Source organism: Gymnoscopelus braueri (genome assembly GCF_963280865.1).
Source record: "Gymnoscopelus braueri genome assembly, chromosome: 15".
Lineage (NCBI taxonomy): Eukaryota > Metazoa > Chordata > Actinopteri > Myctophiformes > Myctophidae > Gymnoscopelus > Gymnoscopelus braueri.
In genome coordinates, this window is record NC_137620.1 from 48,893,275 (window position 1) to 48,917,043 (window position 23,769).

General features: G+C 40.4%; 2 protein-coding genes across 2 annotated transcripts in view; both read left to right on the top strand.

The window, feature by feature from the left end:
• LOC308102184 (protein NLRC3-like) overlaps positions 1-1,730 on the top strand; it is a 17,162-nt gene extending 15,432 nt beyond the window's left edge. Inside the window, exon 10 of the mRNA XM_080451786.1 lies at positions 1,176-1,730. Coding sequence (XP_080307912.1) covers positions 1,176-1,709 — 534 coding nt within the window. The 3' untranslated portion in view covers positions 1,710-1,730. The remainder of the gene's footprint in view (positions 1-1,175) is intronic.
• The window catches only part of LOC308102372 (uncharacterized protein), a 1,220,233-nt gene that overhangs the window by 1,021,687 nt on the left and 174,777 nt on the right, over positions 1-23,769 (top strand). The gene's annotated exons all lie outside the window — the stretch shown is intronic.

Consider the following 23,769-nt stretch of genomic DNA (forward strand, 5'->3'; position numbering starts at 1 on the left):
AACGCATCTGTGTCATTTTACATTTCTTTGGCTATTCAAAAATAGCAGATCTAGAGTGCCGCGCGACGAGCTTGTAGATCTGCGATTGTTTTGAAAAATCATGAAAATGTGTTCACATCTTTGAATATATATTTTTCCATAGCAAACATTTTTTACTCTTAAGACTTCTGGGGGTCCCTGGAACCAAATTTTTTGAGGTGGGGGTCCGCGGCCAAAATTCATATAATTGTGGGGGTCCTTGACAAAGTTTGAGAACCACTGATTATAGACACATTATTTTTTTCAAAAACCTGTTATGATTTAGAAGACATTTGTAGAAACAAAGATTTGAGTTAAGGATAAGGATAATTCCTTTTAACAGGTCGTTCATGAAAGTCCTTGCGGTCTTGTTTCCAATGAGAACCTGTGAGCAATTGGGGTTAAGAGTCTTGCTCTAGGACAAATTTCATATCATCGGCACATATGCTGGGATAGCCTGGGATCGAACCTGGGGCAACCAGGGCCAGCTGGTTCCCTAGGCGGGCTCACTAACCACTCAGCTATGGCCGCCCACCAGTTACAAATGTTTGCTTTGAAAAATATATATATTCAAAGATTTGCTCAAATTTTCAAGATTTTTCAAAAATAGCAGATCTACAAGCTCATGGCGCGGCACTCGGTGCCGCGCGATGAGCTTGTAGATCTGCTATTTTTGAATCGCCCAAAGAAACCTAAAAAGACACAGATTCTTACCCGGTCTGAAAGTCCTACTTGATCATACTACAGCGTCACACAAAAGCATCAAAAGTATCAGATCTACAAGCTCTAAACGCGGCGTGAAGCCACGCGTTTTGATCTTGTAGATCTGATACTTTTGATGCTTTTGAATTTGAATCCTGAAAAGTTTTGGAACATATGAGGTTTCCACCTGAATCAGCCTCAGGTCTAAATGAGTTACAAATAGCAGATCTACAAGCTGTGTGTGTGTGTGTGTGTGTGTGTGTGTGTGTGTGTGTGTGTGTGTGTGTGTGTGTGTGTGTGTGTGTGTGTGTGTGTGTGTGTGTGTGTGTGTGTGTGTGTGTGTGTGTGTGTGTGTGTGTGTGTGTGTGTGTGTGTGTCACTCAGTGAATGATGTTTTTAATTTACTGTGTTTTTTATTCTCATCAGATTTCTCTCATCTCACTCTGGACACAAACACACCAAGCAGATCCCTCTCTCTGTCTGAGAACAACATGAAGGCGACACGGATGAAAGAGAGTCAGGATCCTCCTGATCATCCTGACAGGTTTGATAAAGTGGTCCAGGTTCTGTGTTCAGAGGGTCTGACTGGACGCTGTTACTGGGAGGTAGAGTGGAGTGGACAGGTTCAGATAGCAGTGACTTACAGAGGAATCAACAAGAAAGGAGAGGGTGATGACTGTCAGCTTGGATTCAATGACAAGTCCTGGAGTCTGACCTGTAAAGATGGTCACCATGGTAACATTTACTCTGTCAGACACAATAGTAAGGTCACTTACCTTCCTGTCGATCCCTCTGACTCCTCCAACAGAGTAGCAGTGTATCTAGACTGTTCTGCAGGGTCTCTGTCTTTTTACAGAGTGTTAGAGGACACTCTGACACACCTTTACACCTTACAGAACACATTCACTGAACCTCTCTATGCTGGGTTTCAGTGTAACCCTGACTCCTCTGTGTCTCTGTGTGAGGACAGACAGGGTGATGTATCATAATGTAATAATCAGGAACAGGTGTGGTGGGGGGGGGGGGCTCTGTGTGTCTAACACATTTAAACATGAATATTGTATAGATGTGTAGATCCATGAATTCAGTGGTTCTCAATGTGGGGTCTGGGGACCCCCAGGGGTCCTTGAGGGGGTTCCAGGGGGTCCTCAGGGACATTCATGTATATAGCATCAAAATCAGTGTAACCACCTTAACCATAATTATATACATTGAACTCTTTGAAAATAGCAGATCTACAAGCTCACTACGAGTCGCGTCGCGACGCGTTGTGAGCTTGTAGATCTGCTATTTTCAAATAAAGTAATCCTGTATAAAATGGGGTCTCTGGTACAAAGTCTTTTCAGATGGGGGTCCTTGACATGAAACCCTTTGAGAACCACTGGTCTAGCACAGTGGTTCTCAACCTGTGGGTCTGGACCCCACATGATTGTTTGGGGGGTCCCTAGATGACAGTGAAATGACAATTTAAGGACTTTTAACTCATTGAGTGCCATTAAAAAATCCTCCGGATCCTATTGGTTCACCGATCTGTCCGTCAGCCCCCGCCCCGCCTCGAGCCCCTCCTCCTCCCCAATGTGTAGCATTGAGAGCCCTGACGTCACAACATTTGGAGCGACGCCCACTGCACTCTGGTTGGTTGGAGAAATGAAACACTTCCTATACCCGGAACATCAACTGGTTGGTCCAGGCTTTTATTTTTTAGCAAAACTAAAAAATAAAAGCCTGGAGATCGAGGCTTAATTAAAAGTAATGCCTCAACTCCTACCATTCCAAGTGCTTGTCAGGGTGGGGGGTCCCCAGTTCAATTATGATTATTTTTAGGGGTCCCCAGTTCAAATATGATTATTTTGGGGGGTCTCCAGTTCAAATATGATTATTTTGGGGGGTCCCCAGTTTAATGATGATAATTTTTAGGGGTCCCCAGTTCAAATATGATTAATTTGGGGGGTCCTCAGTTCAAATATGATTATTTTGGGGGGTCCTCAGTTCAAATATGATTATTTTGGGGGGTCCTCAGTTCAAATATGATTAATTTGGGGGGTCTCCAGTTCAAATATGATTATTTTGGGGGGTCTCCACCTATAAAGTGTGAGAATCTCTGGTCTAGAACATTTAAACATGAATATTGTAAAGTTCTATTAAAAATGGGTTTTGTAAATCATTGTATTTTACCTTTAAAATGTCATTTCATTTAATTATCTTCATTAAAATGAAACCAATGCTATTGTATCTACATTGAGCTGATGTTACATTCATTAATACTATTGTGTTAAATATAAATATAAAAACTACAAGAAAGAAAAACATTAGGATGTCATTTATTTACAGTGTACTGAGATAACACACACACACACACACACACACACACACACACACACACACACACACACACACACACACACACACACACACACACACACACACACACACACGTTTGTATTACTGTATTGTGAGAACATCAACATGATATGACATTTTATGAATTCCATATAAATTAGCTTTTTGTCATTTTTAAGCTCACAGCCAGGGGCGGATTTAAGGATCTGGAGGCCCTTGGAACAGAAGTGTATTATTTGTTTGCTATTGATTTGTCAGTTATTTAGTCTGGCTTAAATATAAAGTAACTAAGTTAAACACCTGCCGATCCTGTTGTTTTTCCTTTTAGTTAATTATTATCCTTTCAAAGTAAAAGGCCGATTGTTACAAATGGCATTTTAAAAAGTTAAAATACGGAGATAAGAGGTGTCTGCCCGACATTATATGTAATGTGGCCCCCTGGAGTGAGTGTGTAAATATAGTGGCCCTCTACATCATTAAACAGACAGTATAATGTGGCCCCCTGGAGTGAGTGTGTAAATATAGTGGCCCTCTACATCATTAAACATACAGTATATGTAATGTGGCCCCCTGGAGTGAGTGTGTAAATATAGTGGCCCTCTACATCATTAAACAGACAGTATAATGTGGCCCCCTTGAGTGAGTGTGTAAATATAGTGGCCCTCTACATCATTTGAAAATAGCCGATCTACAAGCTCACAATATGTTGCATTGTGTGCTTGTAGATCTGCTATTTTCAAAAGATTTTCATACATTTGAAAATGTAGTGTATTTTGCACAAGCCTGACAATATAGTTGAAAGGAAGTAGAAAGGCCCAGACCAGTAATGTTCCTCAAGTCGATTTATTGGACAACAAGAACGAAATGACAAAAGTCATATTCTACCAGGTGCTCTGTGTGCGTGTATGTGTGTGTGTGTGTGTGTGTGTGTGTGTGTGTGTGTGTGTGTGTGTGTGTGTGTGATTGTTTTCATAGACCTGATTACTTGTTTTTCGGATTGCTTGTTTCTCGCCAAACTTGGCAACATTGAACGCAACGGTAAATGCTAATAATGTTTTTTATATAAGTGGTGGCAAAATTTTTAGACACCACATGGGTCTTCCCAACAATAGCGAAGATTGAAGTCAGTGTGAACATGGCCAAATAATAACTTTAGCCAAAGTAGGTCTAATGAAGCACGCTAGCATTTAGGCTAACTCTGTTCCCTGAGGCAGCAGTTGCAGTGTGCAACTGATGCAGTGTGAATGAGGGGAGCGGAGGGCGGTTACTGCGGAGGACGGGCCGTCTCCCCATTGGCTTAAAGGAGTGAAGGACAGCCATGACAGCCAATGATGAATAGGTGGCGACTTGGTGTCGACTTGGTGTCGACTTGGTGTCGAATGATGATGATTAGTCTGACTGTTTATAGACTCAGGCGCTCTTCTTCGAGCACCTGGTAAAAACCAAGCCCCCAGAACCCAGTGGTTGCATTGAAGCGAAATGGACATGCTGGCCATTCATAGGTACTGCAGCTTAAACGGAAGGGGCCACTGCACAATGTACGAGCGAAAACAGTTTCGACCAATGGGATCGACTCACGAGCTTGCGCACAAGCTTGCGCACGGGGCCGCGCACCTCTGTGACGTAAAACGCGTCACTTCTGTGACGCAGAACGTATCACAGTGGCCCCAAATAGGCTACGCCCATCACACTTTCCAACCCGGAAGAAGGGGTGAATTCGCTTCATGCGCTGGGTGAGCAACTCAATGCAAGTGGATGGGAGGGGATTTCGGGTGCCCTCTCTATTATTTTTAACTCTATGGTAAAAACAGAGTACAGAGCACAGGAGTCAGCCTTGCTGCTACATGGTGTGGCCGGAACAGAACAGAGAGCAAGAAGAAGAAGGAGGGACGGTTTCTTTGTCCTCACAGTATTTATATGCAGACTTCACATGTGTGTGTATGTACTTGCATACATTGACTTTGTGTGTGTTGGATGTGCACAGAACTAGGTGTGTGTGCTACATCTCTTGTGTGTGTGTGTGTGTGTGTGTGTGTGTGTGTGTGTGTGTGTGTGTGTGTGTGTGTGTGTGTGTGTGTGTGTGTGTGTGTGTGTGTGTGTGTGTGTGTGTGTGTGTGTGTGTGTGTGTGTGTGTGTGTGTGTGTGTGTGTCCATTTTGCAGAAGAACAACAACCCAAGATCCTAGAGGTCAGCTAAGGTCAGATGCCCTCTGGGAAGCATCCTTTGTACTGGACATCTAGTGTTAGAGCAACCACTCTGGAATGTGCACTGTAGACCACTCAGTATCCACACTATGTCTTTGTGTGTGTGTGTGTGTGTGTGTGTGTGTGTGTGTGTGTGTGTGTGTGTGTGTGTGTGTGTGTGTGTGTGTGTGTTCAAATTGGCTCTATAAGTCTATAAATGTGTATTATGATACCACATTCCCCCTACGGAGGGCCCTATTGGTCCTTCGTAAACGTGGGTACAATGAAGAAAATCAAAACACAAGCAAGAAAACCATACTTCAAAAACATACTCCTCAAAAAGACAGAACTCATCACACCACAACATCAACATCTTCTTGGCCCCCCTTGATAGACAGATTACTGGGACACAATCAGACCAACATAAAAACAGGCCCTGCCAGAGGTTTTTTTTTATTTTACTTCCCCCAGTGCCAGTGTTTAATTTTTTTTTTTTAAGGAGCCGAGATACAGGATTTTAAAGTAATAAGTTAACCAAGGAGTGAATGGAGCTAGAAATCTTTGGATCGTGATATCTCTGGTTCTGTGTGGATAAATTGAAAAAAAAAAAGACCAAAAAAAATAAATAACTTGAAGGTTAAGGATGATTGTATTTTAATATATTATAAGAATAGTATAACTATCTGTGAAATATAACCCATTTATTTCACAAAATAATGTGTTGGCAAATGACCAATATTTACTTTACAATATTTACCTTCCAGAACACATTCACTGCACCTCTCTATGCTGGGTTCTGCGTTTATGGTTCAGTGTGTCTGTGTGAGCAGAGATAAAGTCTCTATGTGAGGATGACATCAGGTCACCATGGTTACTCAACATGTTTGAGTGAGTGCAGGTTGTCATGGTTACCACTGTTGCCAGGATACTTTGAGACTAGCTGAGTCTGACGTCATATGAGTGACTCATCATGACATCACAGTGACATCATCATGATGATGCAATAAGCAGTACAGTGACAGTCACACGTTAAAGCTCCTGTAGATTCAGTGTTTCTCTAACGTTGTCATGTCAAGGACCCCCAAAACCTTTGACCCCTGACCCCCGTAAGACAAGATTTGTGTTGTTAAAAATGTTACAAATTATATATAAAAACATTTTTTTTAAACTAAAATAGCAGATCTACAAGCTCACAACGCATCACATTACGACAAACATTGTGAGCTTGTAGATCTGCTATTTTCCAATACCAAAGTAATACATGGATAAAGTGGTTACACTGAGTTTGATGCTATTAATGTATATTTAATAATTTAGCTTAGAACCCCCTTGAGGACCCCCCTCGACCCCACTTTGAGAACCAGTGGTCTCAAAATCTGTTTAAACACGTTAACTCCTACATACATAGGCTATTTGAAAATAGCTGATCTACAAGCTCACAACACGTCGCATCGTGACGCATTGTGAGCTTGTAGATCTGCTATTTTTGTTTAAATGTTAGATTTATTTTTTATATCTTGTTTTAAATTGTAACAACACAAATGTCGTTTGGGGGCCCCTGATACAAATATGTTCAAATGGGGGTCCCTGGTCAAATACATATTAAGGTCAAACTCTATGGTATAAAATGAGTCATCACCACAGGGAGCTTTAGATCTTAGATTAGATTAGATAGAAGTGAACAAACCTCCACTCCATACATTTATAAATATGTATCATAAATACTGTCCATCAACACTGATGATGATGTTGATGATGATGTAAATATCAGTGTCATATTGTGTCTCTTATGATACAAACTCATATTTTATGTTAGATTTGTATTTGATTATTTTACACAAAATACTGTATATTTGATCATGTAATTCTCACAGTATCAATATTATTTATTGTATATAAACCTTTATACTTTAACCACTTTGAACCCCATATACTTTATTGACTGGGGTCCCCCAGGGTTCTGTAATTGGTTCCCTGATTTCCCCCCCTCTACACCAAATCTCTTGGGTGAAAATCTTGTAGCAGATCTACAAGTTATCTAATAGCTAAGATCTATGTCACAAAGTGACACATTGTGAGCAGCGTTCAGTTTGACAGCAAATTGTAGTCATACAGTAATTAGTCATTCTGAAATGTTTTAGTTTTAGTCTAGTTTTAGTCGACTAAATATCATACGATTTTAGTCGACTAAAACTACAGTTGATTTAGTGACTGAAATGTCATTAGGAGGGCCATGATGGTGTCATAATGCCTCATTTACTTTTAACTGTGTGCCGAAAATAGCCGATCTACAAGCTCAGAACGTGTCTGTGACGCGTTGTGAGCTTGTAGATCGGCTATTTTCAGAGTGCATGGACTTTGACAATCACTCTGGATTCAAACATCTACTAAATCTCAATCACTCTGATTCATTTCAAACATCTACTAAATGTGTTAATTAACTCAAATCAATGATTGTTTATTCATTGATTCATTATTACATCATTATTTCCTCACTCATTCCATTATTACTCATTCCACTCCAGGAGATGGTGAAGTGCCGCACCGGCAAACAACTTTGGGTCAAAATGTCCTCTCAGTACAGGGTTGTGTAGCATGGAATGGCCTTCCTCTACGTATAAGGGATTGTGCTACATTTACATCTTTTAAATTCAATGTGAAAAGATGGTTGCTTGAAAACCAAAGCTGCAACCATGTGTGATCATGTTTTAGGTTTATTTCTAGGCTATGTAATGTTATGTAAATGTATTCCACCGTTTGTCTGTCTGTTTTCTGATTTTATGTTTTGTGTGAGGACTGCGGATGAAAATTAGCATCTTTGCTAAATCCGGTGTATTTACGTTCATGTGACGTTCATTAATATGCTCTGTCCTGTCTAAATAAACAAATAAAGTAAAGTAAGTAAGTATTTAATGTGATATTATTCTCGTTCTTCACATGTTGTTGTATGATCATGTGTAGAAGTAATAATAGTTTAATACATGTATTCTTCACAGTCTGTCGTTGTTCCTGTGTATTGATATTCATAGTGTTGTCATGACAAAATGGCCACAGCTCATTGGTTATGTATAATAACTATGTTACAGAACCATAGTACTATATAGGCATATAACGTCACTGTCGGGTGGTGGGAAAAAAATCTAAATTTGTGAAAATAGCCAATTTAGAAGCTCACAACGCATCGTATCTCAACGCGTTGGCCGTTGGGAGTTTGTAGATCTGCTATTTTTACTCTTATAGTGCAACACTACTTGTATAATGAAGTAGGGCAGTGGTTCTCATACTTTTTTTTATTTAAAGGACCCCCAGTTTAATACACATTAGGCCACAGACCACCATTTGATTCAATTTGCTATCTCTGGGACCCCAATCTATACTATGACGGGTCCATTTGGTTCAATGTGTTGGTCGAGTAACTCCTCAAGGACCCCTGGGGGTCCCCAGACCCCAGTTTGAGAACCACTGAAGTCGGGCATTAATTTATGAAAAAGCATAAGAAGTTTAAATATGGAAATACAAGGTTTCTGCCCGACAGTGACAATACACTATATATCATTGCTGTCCGGCAGGAACCAGCTAACTCCATGTTTCCGCTTTTATATATTTTTTCCCATAAATCAGTGCTATTTAACACCCTTTACGTCTGCGTGTTGAACCAATGAAAAGCATTAAAAAGTGCCTCTGACAAAACCAGCTAACTCCAGATCCATTCAGCTATTCTTATCAATGATGAACAAAACCTCCATTTTTTGTTTTATTTTCGTCATTTACTGAAAATGAACATTTTGGAGTTAGCTGGTTCCTGCCGGACAGCAGAGATCTATGATTGATGATTTAATCATTTGCATTTATCCATCAAAACGTAATTCATGTTTGTTTGTATTTATCTGCTTTGTTGAAATGTTACTAAGACTCGATCTCCAGGCTTTTATTTTCTATTTTAGCAAAACAAATAAGAGCCTGGACCAGCCTGTTGACGCGACTGGAATAGGAAGTGTTTCATTTCTCCAACCAACCAGAGTGCAGTGGGCGTCGCTCCAAATGTTGTGACATCAGGGCTCTCAATGCTGTGGGCGGGGGCTGACGGACAGATCGGTGAACCAATGGGATCTCACGGAATGCTTCTTCGGAGATTTTGAACCCGCCCCTCAATGCCAGATATGAGACACGCTGGGGCAGCCTGTGTGTGTGTGTGTGTGTGTGTGTGTGTGTGTGTGTGTGTGTGTGTGTGTGTGTGTGTGTGTGTGTGTGTGTGTGTGTGTGTGTGTGTGTGTGTGTGTGTGTGTGTCACTAACAGAGGTGGACAGTAACAGAGTTCATTTACTTGAGTGCCGTGTTTAAGTACTCTTTAAATACAGTACTCAAAGTAAGCAAAAGGTTCCAGGTTCCAGAAATATGTTTATAACAATGTGCTAATACTAAACTAAATGTAAATGTTTATATATATAACAATGTGTTTATACTACTAAACTAAACTAAATGTAAATGTTTATATATATAACAATGTGTTAATACTACTAAACTAAACTAAATGTAAATGTTTATATATATAACAATGTGCTAATACTACTAAACTAAACTAAATGTAAATGTTTATATATATAACAATGCATAGCCTATTACTTTGTAATGTGTTCTTTTGAATGCTTAAAGCAGCACTATGTAACTTTCCTCTTCTACCCCGGATTTGAACCAGGTTTCCTGCTTAAGGGCTGAAATCTTTAACATACTAATAGAGCATGCCTGCTTGCTCAGGGGATAAAGTGAATCTTGACCTTCAGGTCAAAATGCGTGTCAGATCCTGTGTCTAGGTGACACATGACCTTTGACACGATCTAAATGTCTCAATAGAAGAGCAGTGAAAAACTCAGGTCAAGATGGACATAATGGACAATTTCACAAAAGATTTTATCCTCTGAGATAAGACTATTGTGAGTGTTTTTATCGCGATACACAATCATTAGGATTATCGTCCTATCCAGGCACATCTGAAGCCTCAGAATGCGTTGGCTACATGTATCTTCTGGTGTGAGTATTGTCTTGGCAGACTCCTGAACAGTGTAGTTTGGTGCGGATCGGAACAACGGTTCACCTCGCAAGTCCGGATGTTACGGATGTTAAGTCCGCCGTCCACTTTTAATTTTAATATAGGATAGGAGCTGCATGGAGCACACCTTATAAGTACAGTGAGGTTATGCTTCAGTCAACATAAAGCATTAAAACACTATATTTACATAATGGTATAACAGAAAGTAGAAAGTCTTAAATGAAGTGCTAGACATCACAGAGACCACATGGAACAAGTCTGCCTGGTTGCCATAGCGATGTGACCCACGATTCCTAACATCAACCACGTGCGGCTTGGTGATGAAATTAGGATTAAACTCAAGGAGTCTATTAAAGCAGAGAAATGTTCTAATCACTTAAACCCTATTTTATACTTTATTTAAAAATAGTGAAAATAACCGATCTAAGGTCACTCAACCCAGCGCATTGCATTGCGATGCATAGTGAGCTTGTACATCTACCTATACAGTCATGCACAACATAGGGAAACCAGGATGAAAGCTGTTAGATCTCACTGTCTGTTTCCCTCTTTGACAAAAAAAAGTACATTTTAATTTCCCATTGATAGTGTAGACTTCTAATGTCTGCAGGACTGTTCTTTCTGCATCCATTTTGATCTGATTTACACTTTTTAAACAACTAACTGTTTGACATCAGTCAGCAGGATGTTCACTGTCTGACTGAAACACCAGTCTAGCTGAACTTTGCAGATCTATATGTGATACAACAGTGCCCTCTAGTGGAGGATCTTGGTGACTTTGAGTCAGTATTGCAGTTCGTTGTTGTTTAAGACTGTGGAAGATTCTATACAGTAAATACAACATTACATATGAACACATTTAACATTTTCAACAGTTAAAAAACAACTTCTTAATAACATTACAGAATTAAGTTTTGGTAACACTTTATATGATGTAGGCTATTACATAAAAACAGACTTATAATGCATTATATTTTTCTCATAGCACATTTGATTTATTTGATTGATTTATTATTTACTGTATAAGCACAAATAATTCATCATAATGCTTTATAAAAAATTATCACAAAACATGAAGCATTTAATGACATAAGGTTAGATATTAATGCATTAATAATGCTGTATAATTATAGCCTGGTAAACAATCCCGGTCGCGTGAATTCACATCATCACGTTTTTTGCAGACCGGTCTGGTCTGGCCCCGCCCCCAAGCGCTGGGTGGGCGAAACCAAAAAGTGTAAGAGCCAATCAGTGTCTGCACTCAGGGTCCTGTGATTGACAGTTGTAAGCACTGACAAATATTCATAACTGTCACCAAATAGATCGGCACAAAGTGAAAAACATTAAATGTTCAAAAATGGACCAGGACTTAGGCTTACAGAAACACTAAGATTTGTAATTGGATCCAGGTCAGGACAACAAAAATGGCAAAAATGTACAACTGAAGAAAATTTTGCTAAAACATCTAACAAACAACTTCAAATGTAGGCTCCCCATGGCAGCCTACTGTACTACTACTACTGAGCCTTTCCCCTTATGGTATATACTCTGAACACTCCTCCCTTTGATTTCTAATCAATCAACCACAATACAACATCAATCCACCCAAGATGCTCCCCATGTTATCACAAGCTAACAGGATTAACAGGCACCTCCTCAATCAGATCTTCAGGCTCCAATCACACAAACCATACAGCTAGGCTTCAGCAGGCCGCTCCCCAATAGCAGCATCTTCCTGTGCAGACAGACATCTTCCAGTCACAACAAAATGTTGCACCAAGTTACACGTTACAAGCATGCAGTGGTGTTCTCTAGGTTTTTTCGGAGGGCTACGATAATCATTCCCTGCACGACATGCGCGTGGTCGTGGAGATACGCTAGTGCATTTTCAATGGATGAAATGGTTAGCAACAATCACACTTTAAAGTGGCACTATGTAACTTTTTTTAAATCAATAAAATGTAATGTTGTCCAATCTGTATGGTAGAGTATGTTAATACAATAACTTATACAATTGTGGTGTTTTTATCTGGTGGTCTTCTATTGAGACATTTAGATCGTGTCAAAGGTCATGTCTCATCTAAACACAGGATCTGACACGGATTTTGACCTGATGGTCAAGATTCAATTCATCCCCTGAGCAAGCAGGCAGGCTCCATTAGCTCAATGGTAAAACATTCAGCACTTGCGCAGGAAACCAGGGTTCAAATCCGGGGTCGAAGAGGAAAGTGCCTTAAGGCATTATAACAGTAATTTCAATGCATTGTTAAAGGCAGATCAGAATACGTTATTGATGCACTTAGCTCTCAACTGTCTGAATAATAGTGAATGTCTTTTCTTTCACCTTCTCATTCATAAATGTTCAGGGTTACATTTGTAAAAGAAAACAAAAACCACACCCAGTGTGAAGTGGGCGGTGTGGTCACAGTGGTCATCACAGTGATGGAAGAAGTGATGGAAGAAGTGATGGAAGAAACTATAACTTAAAAAAAACACATTTATAGTTTTTTTTAAGTTATGGTCCTATTTATAGGGCTATGCACATGTGTCATGTTTCCCTAGCCAATCACAGTTCTGAATAGACTGTGATTGGCCAATCACGTTGCAGTGTTAGGGGGGTACATTTGTGGCCAATCACAGTGCAGGATTTGGTGTGCAAATATCCAAACCTCACATATAGGGGCGGTTTCACCGCCCAAAAACAGAGGCCTTTTCTTTACCACTCAAGACCTATATATTTCTTTAATCTTTGTATGACAAATAGCAAAAAATAGCAGATCTGCAAGCTCACAGCGTGTTGCAATGCGGTGCAGATCAGTTTCTACACATTTTGGGACGAAACAAATGTTGTCAACATTTATTACTAATGTGGCCCAAAATAAGGATGCCAGGGTTAATGTGATTTAAAAAAATTCTCTTCATTTAAATGGATAAATAGTGATATAATCAAACATAAATATCTCAGCTCTCTGTTTATACTGTTCGGCTGAGTAAAGTCTTCTTGTACTGGTAATGTCAGAAGATGCTTGCTATGGCAGTGGCTCAGGAGGTAGAGCAGCAGGTTAGGAGTCTGAAGGTGCTCAGTTCAATCCCCCCCCCCCCCTGGTTTATTGTCGAAGTGTCCTTGAGCAAGACACCAGACTCCTAACTGAAGATTGTTAAAACATTCAGCAATAATTACACATACATCTAAAGTAATTACATTTAAATCATTATAATCGCAATAGAAGAACGTTAGAACACTCAAGAAGGCTCACAATAATTACACATAAACCTAAATTTATACCTAATCCAAAGAATACTGATCACAATAGAAGTCCTGGAATCATAGAGAAAGCATGGCTTCCACTTTTAGTAAACACTTAAAGCAGCTCAACTCTACCTTTGAAGTTAGCTTAGGGCAAGTGGTTCTCAAACTGGGGTCCAGGGACCCTCAGGGTTCCTTGAGTGGGTTCTAAATGGGCCCTTACAGGTCCATGTGTTTCCATTTATACCATTTATCTCCAGAACCAAGCGGCTCAGTTAAGTCAGTGTGTTGGTGTTTGCATGACTTTCATCATTGACTGATCACCACTGAGGTGCAGTTACCCAACTCGACCACAGGGTGGCATCTCAGTGCAGCATCATGTGGCATAAAACAGATAGTTATTATAGAAGAGGTATATTTGTCACTAACAGTGATAACAGAGCAGTAATGCATTCTTTGTTTTTACTAAATCATCATGATCACTTTAGCATTGTTATTGTTGTTAGATTGTTATATAACATATTGTTAGAAATGAATTAGGATTGAAGATTTAGTTTGAGCATGGCTCAGTGTCTGACAGAGCTTTTGAATAATCCAGCCTTTAATATGGTTTAGACTTTATGAAAGCATCATTTACAAAAGTGTGAACATATGTGAGTATTTAAACATTCAAAAAAATATAAAGTAGTACATATTTAAAGGTATAGGGCGACAAGGGAATCCAGAGCTTCTTTCCAGACAACATCAAAGAGCAGCTGATGAATGAAGCCAGAGCTTCTTTTCAGTCAGATCTTGGTGAGTTTCTGTGGCTGCAGAAAGTTCACAACATCTCACGTTGCAAGCTTGTAGATCTGCTATTCTCGATGAAGAGTTTTGGTGTGTAGAGTGAAAAAAGGAAGGGGCACTAGGAAGGTTCACATGAGGAGGATTATGGTTAATTTCACCTGAATGTGAGGAAATGTTCTTTGATATAATTTAGTATATTTTCTGTCAGTAGTTTAGTTTTGATACTCATAATAAAAAAAAGCCCCTTCATTTCCTTTCCTTGTGTCAAGAATGGATCATTTTCAGATTATCTACTATTTCCCATCAGTGCAGTTTTGTTTTGAGACACTTTCATTTTCTATTTATGGGGAGACAGGATCTCAGCAGGTATTTTATGTATTAAAGTATGTTAAGTAATACTGTAATGCACTGGTTCTCAAAGTGGGGTCCGGGGACCCCCGGTGGTCCTTCGGGGGGTTCCAGGGGTCCCCAGCAAAATTTGTTTTAATATAGAATCAAATTCAGTTTAACCACTTGAACTTTTATTTTATAATTCAGCTTTTTGAAAACAGCCGATCTACAAGCTCACAAATATTTTCTAGGGGCCAAATACAAGTTGGGGGTTCTGGACATGAAAATGTTTGAGATTCACTGAAATAATGTATTCATTGTTATGGAAGTATGGTATGTATTAATGTATGTTGTGGGCAGCAACTGTAATGCAGATGCCTTAAAGTGTTACTAGTTTGGTTGCTAAAACATATTACATTATCCACATAATGACAGCACTTTACAGTGCATTGAGAGTATTTCTATGAAAACAGCTGTGGCCAGCATGACCTCAGGTAGCCTACATCTATCTCACCTCCTTATAATTCAAGAATCAATGAATTGATAATCAGATTATCCATACAATTATCAATAATTTAGCCAGGGACCCCCTGGAACCCCCCCCCCCCCCCCCAAGGACCCCTGGAGGCCCCTGGACCTCACTTTGAGAACCAACCTTTTTCACCTTTTTTAAATCTTTATTGACAGTAACAAAGACAAACACAAACAAAGAAGTCATTAATAACCTAGAGTACAGACAGAGCCAGGGGGATCCGAAGAAGAAGATATTGATAGATAGATGAATAATGAACAATGTGTATTCATTCATACAGTCACTGAATACTGTGAATCAATAGTCTGTACAAAAGACAATTCAGGCATTTTAACTTGTTCTCATGAGGGGTGAAGCTTGGGTGTGGATCATGTGTCATCATGTCAGCCTGATAATCTATTGTTTGTTTACAGTCTTTACATAACTTAGATGGAACGTTGGGACTCGTTCCCTTCTCTGACTCTGTGCTGGTTCCTCTACTGACTCCTAAACACAGAGGCAGTGGCGGAAAAAGTACTCACATTGTGTACTTAAGTAAAAGTATCAATACTGCAATATAGAAATACCCTGTTACACAAGTAAAAGTCTGGAATTCAAAATTGACTTCAGTAAAAGTATTAAAATATAAAATACAAAAATATTGGTATCAAACTATAAAAATGTACTTTAAAAGTACCTAAAGTAAAAGTATACAATGTTTGAAAATAGCAGCTCTACAAGCTCACAACGCGTCGCATCGCGACAGGTTGAAAACAATACAGGCATGCACTGTATGCAAACCAAAACATGAACTAAATACATAAATAACATTATCACTGTGTAGATGGGGACACTTACTATATTTATAAATGTATTAATTAGAAATGTGGATCCTCTTATCGATCAAGTTCCTCATGGATCCTACAATTGATCCTTTTGGTAGTTGTTGGCAAATTTGACAAAAGGTTGGCAAACGTTTTACATATCGTCACCTTCTTCAACTAATGGCATAAGTCATTTTTTTAAGTTTTTCAAGAAAAATAAAAAAAACTGATCCAAAACAATACTATTATATTATATATATATTATATTTCTTAATCATTTCACCCAAAACGTTTATAACAAATTATGACTATTAACATAAAAAGAATACTGTCTGTCAGTTATGTAGCGTAATAAATTTAAATAGGTTTAAATAGGATTAACCTGACTTAGGCCAAATGATTTACTGATTTACTTCAGACTTAGGTAATTTTGTTGGCCTAAGTCACAAAACCATGTGATTTAGGCCCCAAAAAAAATACCTATTTTGGCCCAAGTCACACTATGGGAGTTAGGCCATTATACTAAAAGGGGAGTGAACAGCATGAGTCTTTTCAATTAGGAGATGGGCCATTTTATCAGAGGTGGCCAGTGTCATGAGGAGCTGACTTAAGCAAAAATATAATTTTCCTCAACACATGACTTAGGCCATTAGTTTAGCAAGGTGACGATACAATGGCCAATAATTCATAACTTCTCACAGACAAGGCAATGCGTAGCACTGCCACTTTAAAAGCCCAATTTATGCTTCATCGTACAATGGTGTCACACACACCTAAAACAGCCTCGATCTACAAGCTCACAAAGCGTGGCATGAATCGCACCTCATGGTGAGCTTGTAGATCTGCCATCTTCGTCAAAGGCAAGTCCTTCAGTCACCTAACATTTAGCGACAGAGTTAGACGCCACAATACCTCCGCTGAGATGGGCATCATGGATAGGACAAAGGCTGCTGCTATTATGACACTATTTTATTAATGTACCCTTACACCTACCAGTGGGGGAAAGTAACTAAGTACATGTACTTAAGTGCAATTTTGAGGTATTTGTACTTTACTTGAGTATTTCCAATTTTCAGTACTTTTACTTCTACTCCACTACATCTCAGAGGCAAATATTGTACTTTTACTCCACTACAATTATTTGAACACTTTAGTGACTTAGTGAAACATACATTAATCACTTCAGCCATGGCTATTTGAAAATGGCCGATCTACAAGCTCACAATGCATCGCGATGCAACGCATTGTGAGCTTGTAGATCTGCTATTTCTAGATCTAGCATTTTGAAGCATGAAATGGGATATTGTACATAAGGAGTATTTTGACTTTTAGTACTTAAGTATATTTTGACTTTTAATAACGGACTTTTACTTGTAACAGAGTATTTCTACATTGCAGTATTGATACTTTTACTTAAGTAAAACATTTGAGTACTTTTTCCACCACTGACACCTACAACAAGTGACAACATTCCTCTCTGGCTCCAGAAACAAACATGACGATGATGATGACGCTCGCTTGTCATCTTATCGGTTCTTTCAGGAGAAACGTCAAACAAATGTAAGAATTTGTTTGGACGGCAGCCTGCGGGGGCCTCTGGCAACTCTTGAGTAGAGGGAGAGCCGTCTCTCTCTCTCTCTCTCTCTCTCTGTGCCAGAGGTTAGTGGTGTATGAAAAGCACTCAGGTGTGTGTGGTAGGAGGGGAGTGGCATAATGACATACAGGTGTGTGTGTCTCAGTCAGTTAGTGGTGTAGGAGCACAGTTCAGAGTCCATGTTATCACAAAGACAACAACAGGGAAGTGAACAGTGTGGACTCCATCTTGAGACAACATATGTAGGGTAGGTAAATAAGAAAAAGAGGTTGTGCATCAACAGTGGGTTTTCTCAGTGGAGAGCTAGACCCAAAATCCAGTATACATTAAATAACAAACATTGGTTTGTTTATTGGTGTGTGCCATTTTACAATAGTATAATAAATAAAATATGAGTTCTATGTCCTCCATTGATTTGAAATGTTTGATGTGCAACCTTTTTGTGTTGCACATCAACACACTTTGGTTCGGTTTAATAATTGTAAAATGATTGGTTTGTTTAGTTTGTGTTGCTGTGGTTACGTTGCATTGGAGGGAAGCAGATCTACAAGCTGACATGTGGAGCTGCACCACTTTGTGAGCTTGTAGATCTAGATCAGCTATTGTTGGCACGCAACACCAGTAAGCAGTATACACAGGATTCACCAACGTGCAGCGACATGCTTATTTATTTTGGGGGGGGGGTGTGTGTGTGTGTGTGTGTGTGTGTGTGTGTGTGTGTGTGTGTGTGTGTGTGTGTGTGTGTGTGTGTGTGTGTGTGTGTGTGTGTGTGTGTGTGTTAGAAGTTAAAGGAGCCCTTAAGCCATTTGCAACCTTATCATCATATAATCACTCTGAGGTGGTCTGTGGACATGACTGTACCGAACCCTAACGCCTGTTACTGACAGCTGTTTACTGTATATATGTTACAGTATGATTGGAGAACCAGTACGATTGAAGAAAGCGCACTCGTTTTTACCACCCACCCAGCACTAGAGGGAGCCACAAGCCAGGCTTGTGCACAAACATATATGGCCACACACACACACACACACACAGTCACACACACAGTCACACACACACACACACACACACACACACACACACACACACGCGCGCACACACACGCGCACGCGCTCATGCTTTTTTTGGTTTATTGAAAGCAGGACTGTTTAGATACTTTTATTGTGTTCTGGCTTTTGTTTTACTTTCTCCCTGACACACACACACACACACACACACACACACACACACACACACACACACACACACACACACACACACACACACACACACACACACACACACACACAGTGATCCATGAAAAGAACTATTCTGTCCCTATCGGTTTACAAATCAAACGGCGCTGAGTCGACTAGTGGAGCGTCGGCCGGTCACCGCGGGCACTCGCGCCTGGAGGCGCGAGGGCGCGCTTCCTCGGCCTCAAGCTCCACTAAGTCGGCGCGCCGTGCGTGTGAACGCGTGTTCAGCGTTCCCCTCATAGATATTATGGTTCCCCTAGCGTAGCTTCCTGGTTGCTATGTGGGGGGGAACAACAAAAGACAGGTCTCCGTCGGCGCATCAAAGCCCCGCCTCTCCGCGCTCTCCTTCTCCTCCTCCTCGGAGGAGGAGAAGGAGAGAAGGAGAGGACGGGACGGGTTATTACGCGAGGAGGAGGAGGAGGAGGAGGCTCCTCTTCCTCGCGAGCCTCGCGTAATAACCCCCCGCCTCGCAGCGCCGTCCTCCTCCTCCTCCTCGCGAGCCTCGCTAATAAACCCTGTCTCGAAAAGCCCCGCCTCGCCCCGAAGGAGCCCCGTGCCTAAAAACGAGCGCTCTGTCTTCAATCGTACTGGTTCTCCAAACGTACTGTGACATATACACCACTCCCTTATAACCCCCCCCCCCACACACACACACACACACACACACACACACACACACACACACACACACACACACACACACACACACACACACACACACACATTTGTGTACATAGGCACATTATGAGACTATGCCAGTGGGTGCCAAGGTGACACTTGGACTTGGTTGATGTGTCAGTGTTGTGAGTTGTGTAATTGTGTTGATGGTGTATTTGTGGTGTGTAGCTGTGTTAATATTGTGTAGTTGTGTTGATATTGTGTAGCTGTGTTGATATTGTGTAGTTTTGTTGATATTGTGTAGTTGTGTTTGTGTTGTGTAGTTGTGTTGATATTGTGTAGGTGTGTTGGTGCTGTGTAGTTGTGTTTGTGTAGTGTAGTGTAGTTGTGTTTGTGTAGATGTGGTTGTGTTGATATTGTGTAGTTGTGTTGGTGTTGTGTTTGTGTAGATGTGTTTGTGTTGTGTTGATGTTGTGTAGTTGTGTTGGTGTTGTGTAGTTGTAGTTGTGTTTGTGTTGTGTAGTTGTGTTGATATTGTGTAGGTGTGTTGGTGCTGTGTAGTTGTAAGCAAAGTCGCTTATAATTAGAGGACATGGCAACGCTAAGTTTCTCTCTCTCTGTCTGTCCGTCTCTCGCCCCACTGTCATTTACTCCTAAATGTACTCAAATATGATGTATTGGGCCCTAAATGTACTGTAATTAAGGGGGGGGGAGTATTATATGTAATTAGTCCCTCATTTGTAAAGGAACATGCAGCTAAAAGATGAGCCGGGTTTTATTGGTAACCGGAATACTTTAGGTTTTTAGGAATAAGGTTAGGTTTAGACATAGTTTACTGAGGTTACGTTTAGGAATAAGGTTAGGTTTAGACATAGTTTACTGAGGTTACGTTTAGGAATAAGGTTAGGTTTAGACATAGTTTACTGAAGTTACGTTTAGGATAAGGTTAGGTTTAGACATAGTTTTACTGAGATTACGTTTAGAAATACCAGGTGAATACCGCCGGATTTGCCCCGGGGCGACTGTGTTTTGGGGGCGAGCGTTTTGATATGGCTCGTGTTGATGAAGATATAAAGTGGAGGCACGCATAGCAGAGCCACACGCTCGCACACGCACACACACACACACACACACACACACACACACACACACACACACACACACACACACACACACACACACACACACACACACACACACACACACACACACACTCGGGTTGTCTGCTGTGCACTCTAAGCTGCGCTGTCGCGCTCTGATGAAAACAAAGGCAGAAGAAGCCAAGAACACACACATCACACTAAAAAGTAAGAAATCGTCTGTATTTTGAGGTCGGGGAATCACTATGAATGACAGGGTGATGCTCATTGGCTCATTTACTCATGACACGACCAATGAGAGTTAACGGTTTCAGTGTTGCTAAGATTACCTTACAGCAGGTTTATACACAGCAATAGGACCTTATAGCAGGTTTATACACAGCAGTAGGACCTTACAGCAGGTTTATACACAGCAGTAGGACCTCTCTATAGGTTTATACACAGCAGTAGGACCTTACAGCAGGTTTATACACAGCAGCAGGACCTTACAGCAGGTTTATACACAGCAATAGGACCTTATAGCAGGTTTATACACAGCAGTAGGACCTTACAGCAGGTTTATACACAGCAGTAGGACCTCACAGTAGGTTTTTACACAGCAGTAGGACCTTACAGCAGGTTTATACATAGCATTAGGACCTTACAGCAGGTTTATACACAGCAGTAGGACCTTACAGCAGGTTTATACATAGCATTAGGACCTTACAGCAGGTTTATACACAGCAATAGGACCTTATAGCAGGTTTATACACAGCAGTAGGACCTTACAGCAGGTTTATACACAGCAGTAGGACCTCACAGTAGGTTTTTACACAGCAGTAGGACCTTACATCAGGTTTATACATAGCATTAGGACCTTACAGCAGGTTTATACACAGCAGTAGGACCTTACAGCAGGTTTATACATAGCATTAGGACCTTACAGCAGGTTTATACACAGCAGTAGGACCTTACAGCAGGTTTATACACAGCAGTAGGACCTTACAGCAGGTTTATACACAACAGTAGGACCTTACAGCAGGTTTATACACAGCAGTAGGACCTTACAGCAGGTTTATACACAGCAGTAGGACCTTACAGCAGGTTTATACACAGCAGTAGGACCTTACAGCAGGTTTATACACAGCAGTAGGACCTTACAGCAGGTTTATACACAGCAGTAGGACCTTACAGCAGGTTTATACACAACAGTAGGACCTTACAGCAGGTTTATACACAGCAGTAGGACCTTACAGCAGGTTTATACACAGCAGTAGGACCTTACAGCAGGTTTATACACAGCAGTAGGACCTTACAGCAGGTTTATACACAGCAGTAGGACCTTACAGCAGGTTTATACACAGCAGTAGGACCTTACAGCAGGTTTATACACAGCAGTAGGACCTTACAGCAGGTTTATACACAGCACTGCACCTGACTTTTGTTGTGACCAGTATACATCATTGAGGTGTAAGGTGCATCTACTCTATGACATACGTGCTAAAAAAGATGTCATACGAAAAAGGTGTGTGTGTGTGTGTGTGTGTGTGTGTGTGTGTGTGTGTGTGTGTGTGTGTGTGTGTGTGTGTGTGTGTGCGTGTGTGTGTGTTCTCGTGTGTTCGTGTTCGTTCCTCTGGTCTGGTGCCCTAATGTTTAAAGGTGGTTAAGTTATATGTCTTTGTTAAAATAATTGTTGAACCATATTCCAATTGCGTAGTGTGGTAAATGTTTTTTTGCACCTATATATTATTAGTATGGTTTCCTTAAAGACCATAGTTATGGTACTTGTTTGTTGTTATTATTATTAGATTCCAAATTTCATGGGATGGACCTATTTTACAAGCAAATGGAAAAACTTGTCAAGTGTCGCCAACCAGATGAAAACGTGCACGGTGCTGTGCTGTGCAGCACTGCTGACGTTGGTAGCACACTGTAAGTGTAAATACTACGCTGCACTCCCTTTGAAGACAAGTCAAAACATACATTATATGTTAGCTCCAGGACGGTGTTGCCATGTCTGCTTATTATAAGCGACTTTGGGCTTGTTTTTCTTTAAAGTCCCTTATAAATATTGGTAGTTGCGGGGTTTTTTTTGGTCTTGTTTCTAAAGTGCAGTGGCTTATTTGGACTTGTTTCCTAATGTTGTTTTTGAACCAGTGGTTCTTAAACATTTTCATAGCAAGGACCCCCAGATTAATATGTATATATGTATTTATACATATATACGTCACGTGACATACAGTATGTATTTATGATTGAATATTGAGAGAACTTATTCAGAACTTATTCAGAAAGTATCCATATTTTGAGAGATTTGACCAAAGGTTACATGCACACATGCAAGCATGAATCATTTGATTTTCTCATTTATTTGACCTGAATAATTGTATTTACCCGAGCACTGCAGAACAGTTGCAAAGTAAGTGTGGCTGTGGTTGGCTGTTGAAACAGGAAACAACCACATACAGACACACTCACTTCTCGAACCATCTCAAACAGTCACCTACGCACACACATACACACACTCCTGTCTGGGGAAGTTCCGTAAGACCGTACACGAGAGCATCGGCGGGCTTTTTCTCCAGCACCTCGTTCAGATACCATCTGCATGGCTCCACATGAAGGAAGGTAAACAAAAAAATAGTACATTTCTCTATTTTGAGAGGAAACATATTTGGTGTCAGATCTACTCTGTGGGTGACGATCGGCTGAGTGAACAGGGGTCCCTTGAAACTCCCTTCAACAGCCGATCTTCACCCTGGGTCAGTTTATTATCTATAATTGTTTATAGACTGGCCTGTATTTAAGGCTGAATGAGGGCTAAATGGAACCTTCTGTTTAAAAAAATATTTTAGAATAAGCCTAAATTATGGCATTTGTAAATCTGACCTTTTTATAATTGATGCCTCTGTGTATAGCCCGTTCAAAAAGTCCCCAAAGGTTTCGGGGATCTCCTGTCTGGAAACACACACCGCTCCAACGCGTGCGTGTGTGAGAGTCAGTCAGTCAAGCTCACAATGTGTCGAGATGCGACACATTTTGAGCTTGTAGATCTGCTATTTTCAAAAGACACATTTTGAACTTGCGAAATGGGACATTCTGCACAATGAGTACTTTTACTTTTGGTAATTTAAATATATTTTGATGCCAAGAGATACTTTTAATAACTCCATATTGAATGATTTGCTTTGTCCTTCAGTTGACTGTCAAAATCTCCATCAAGGTCTCAGATTCTCTGTCCCTCATGGT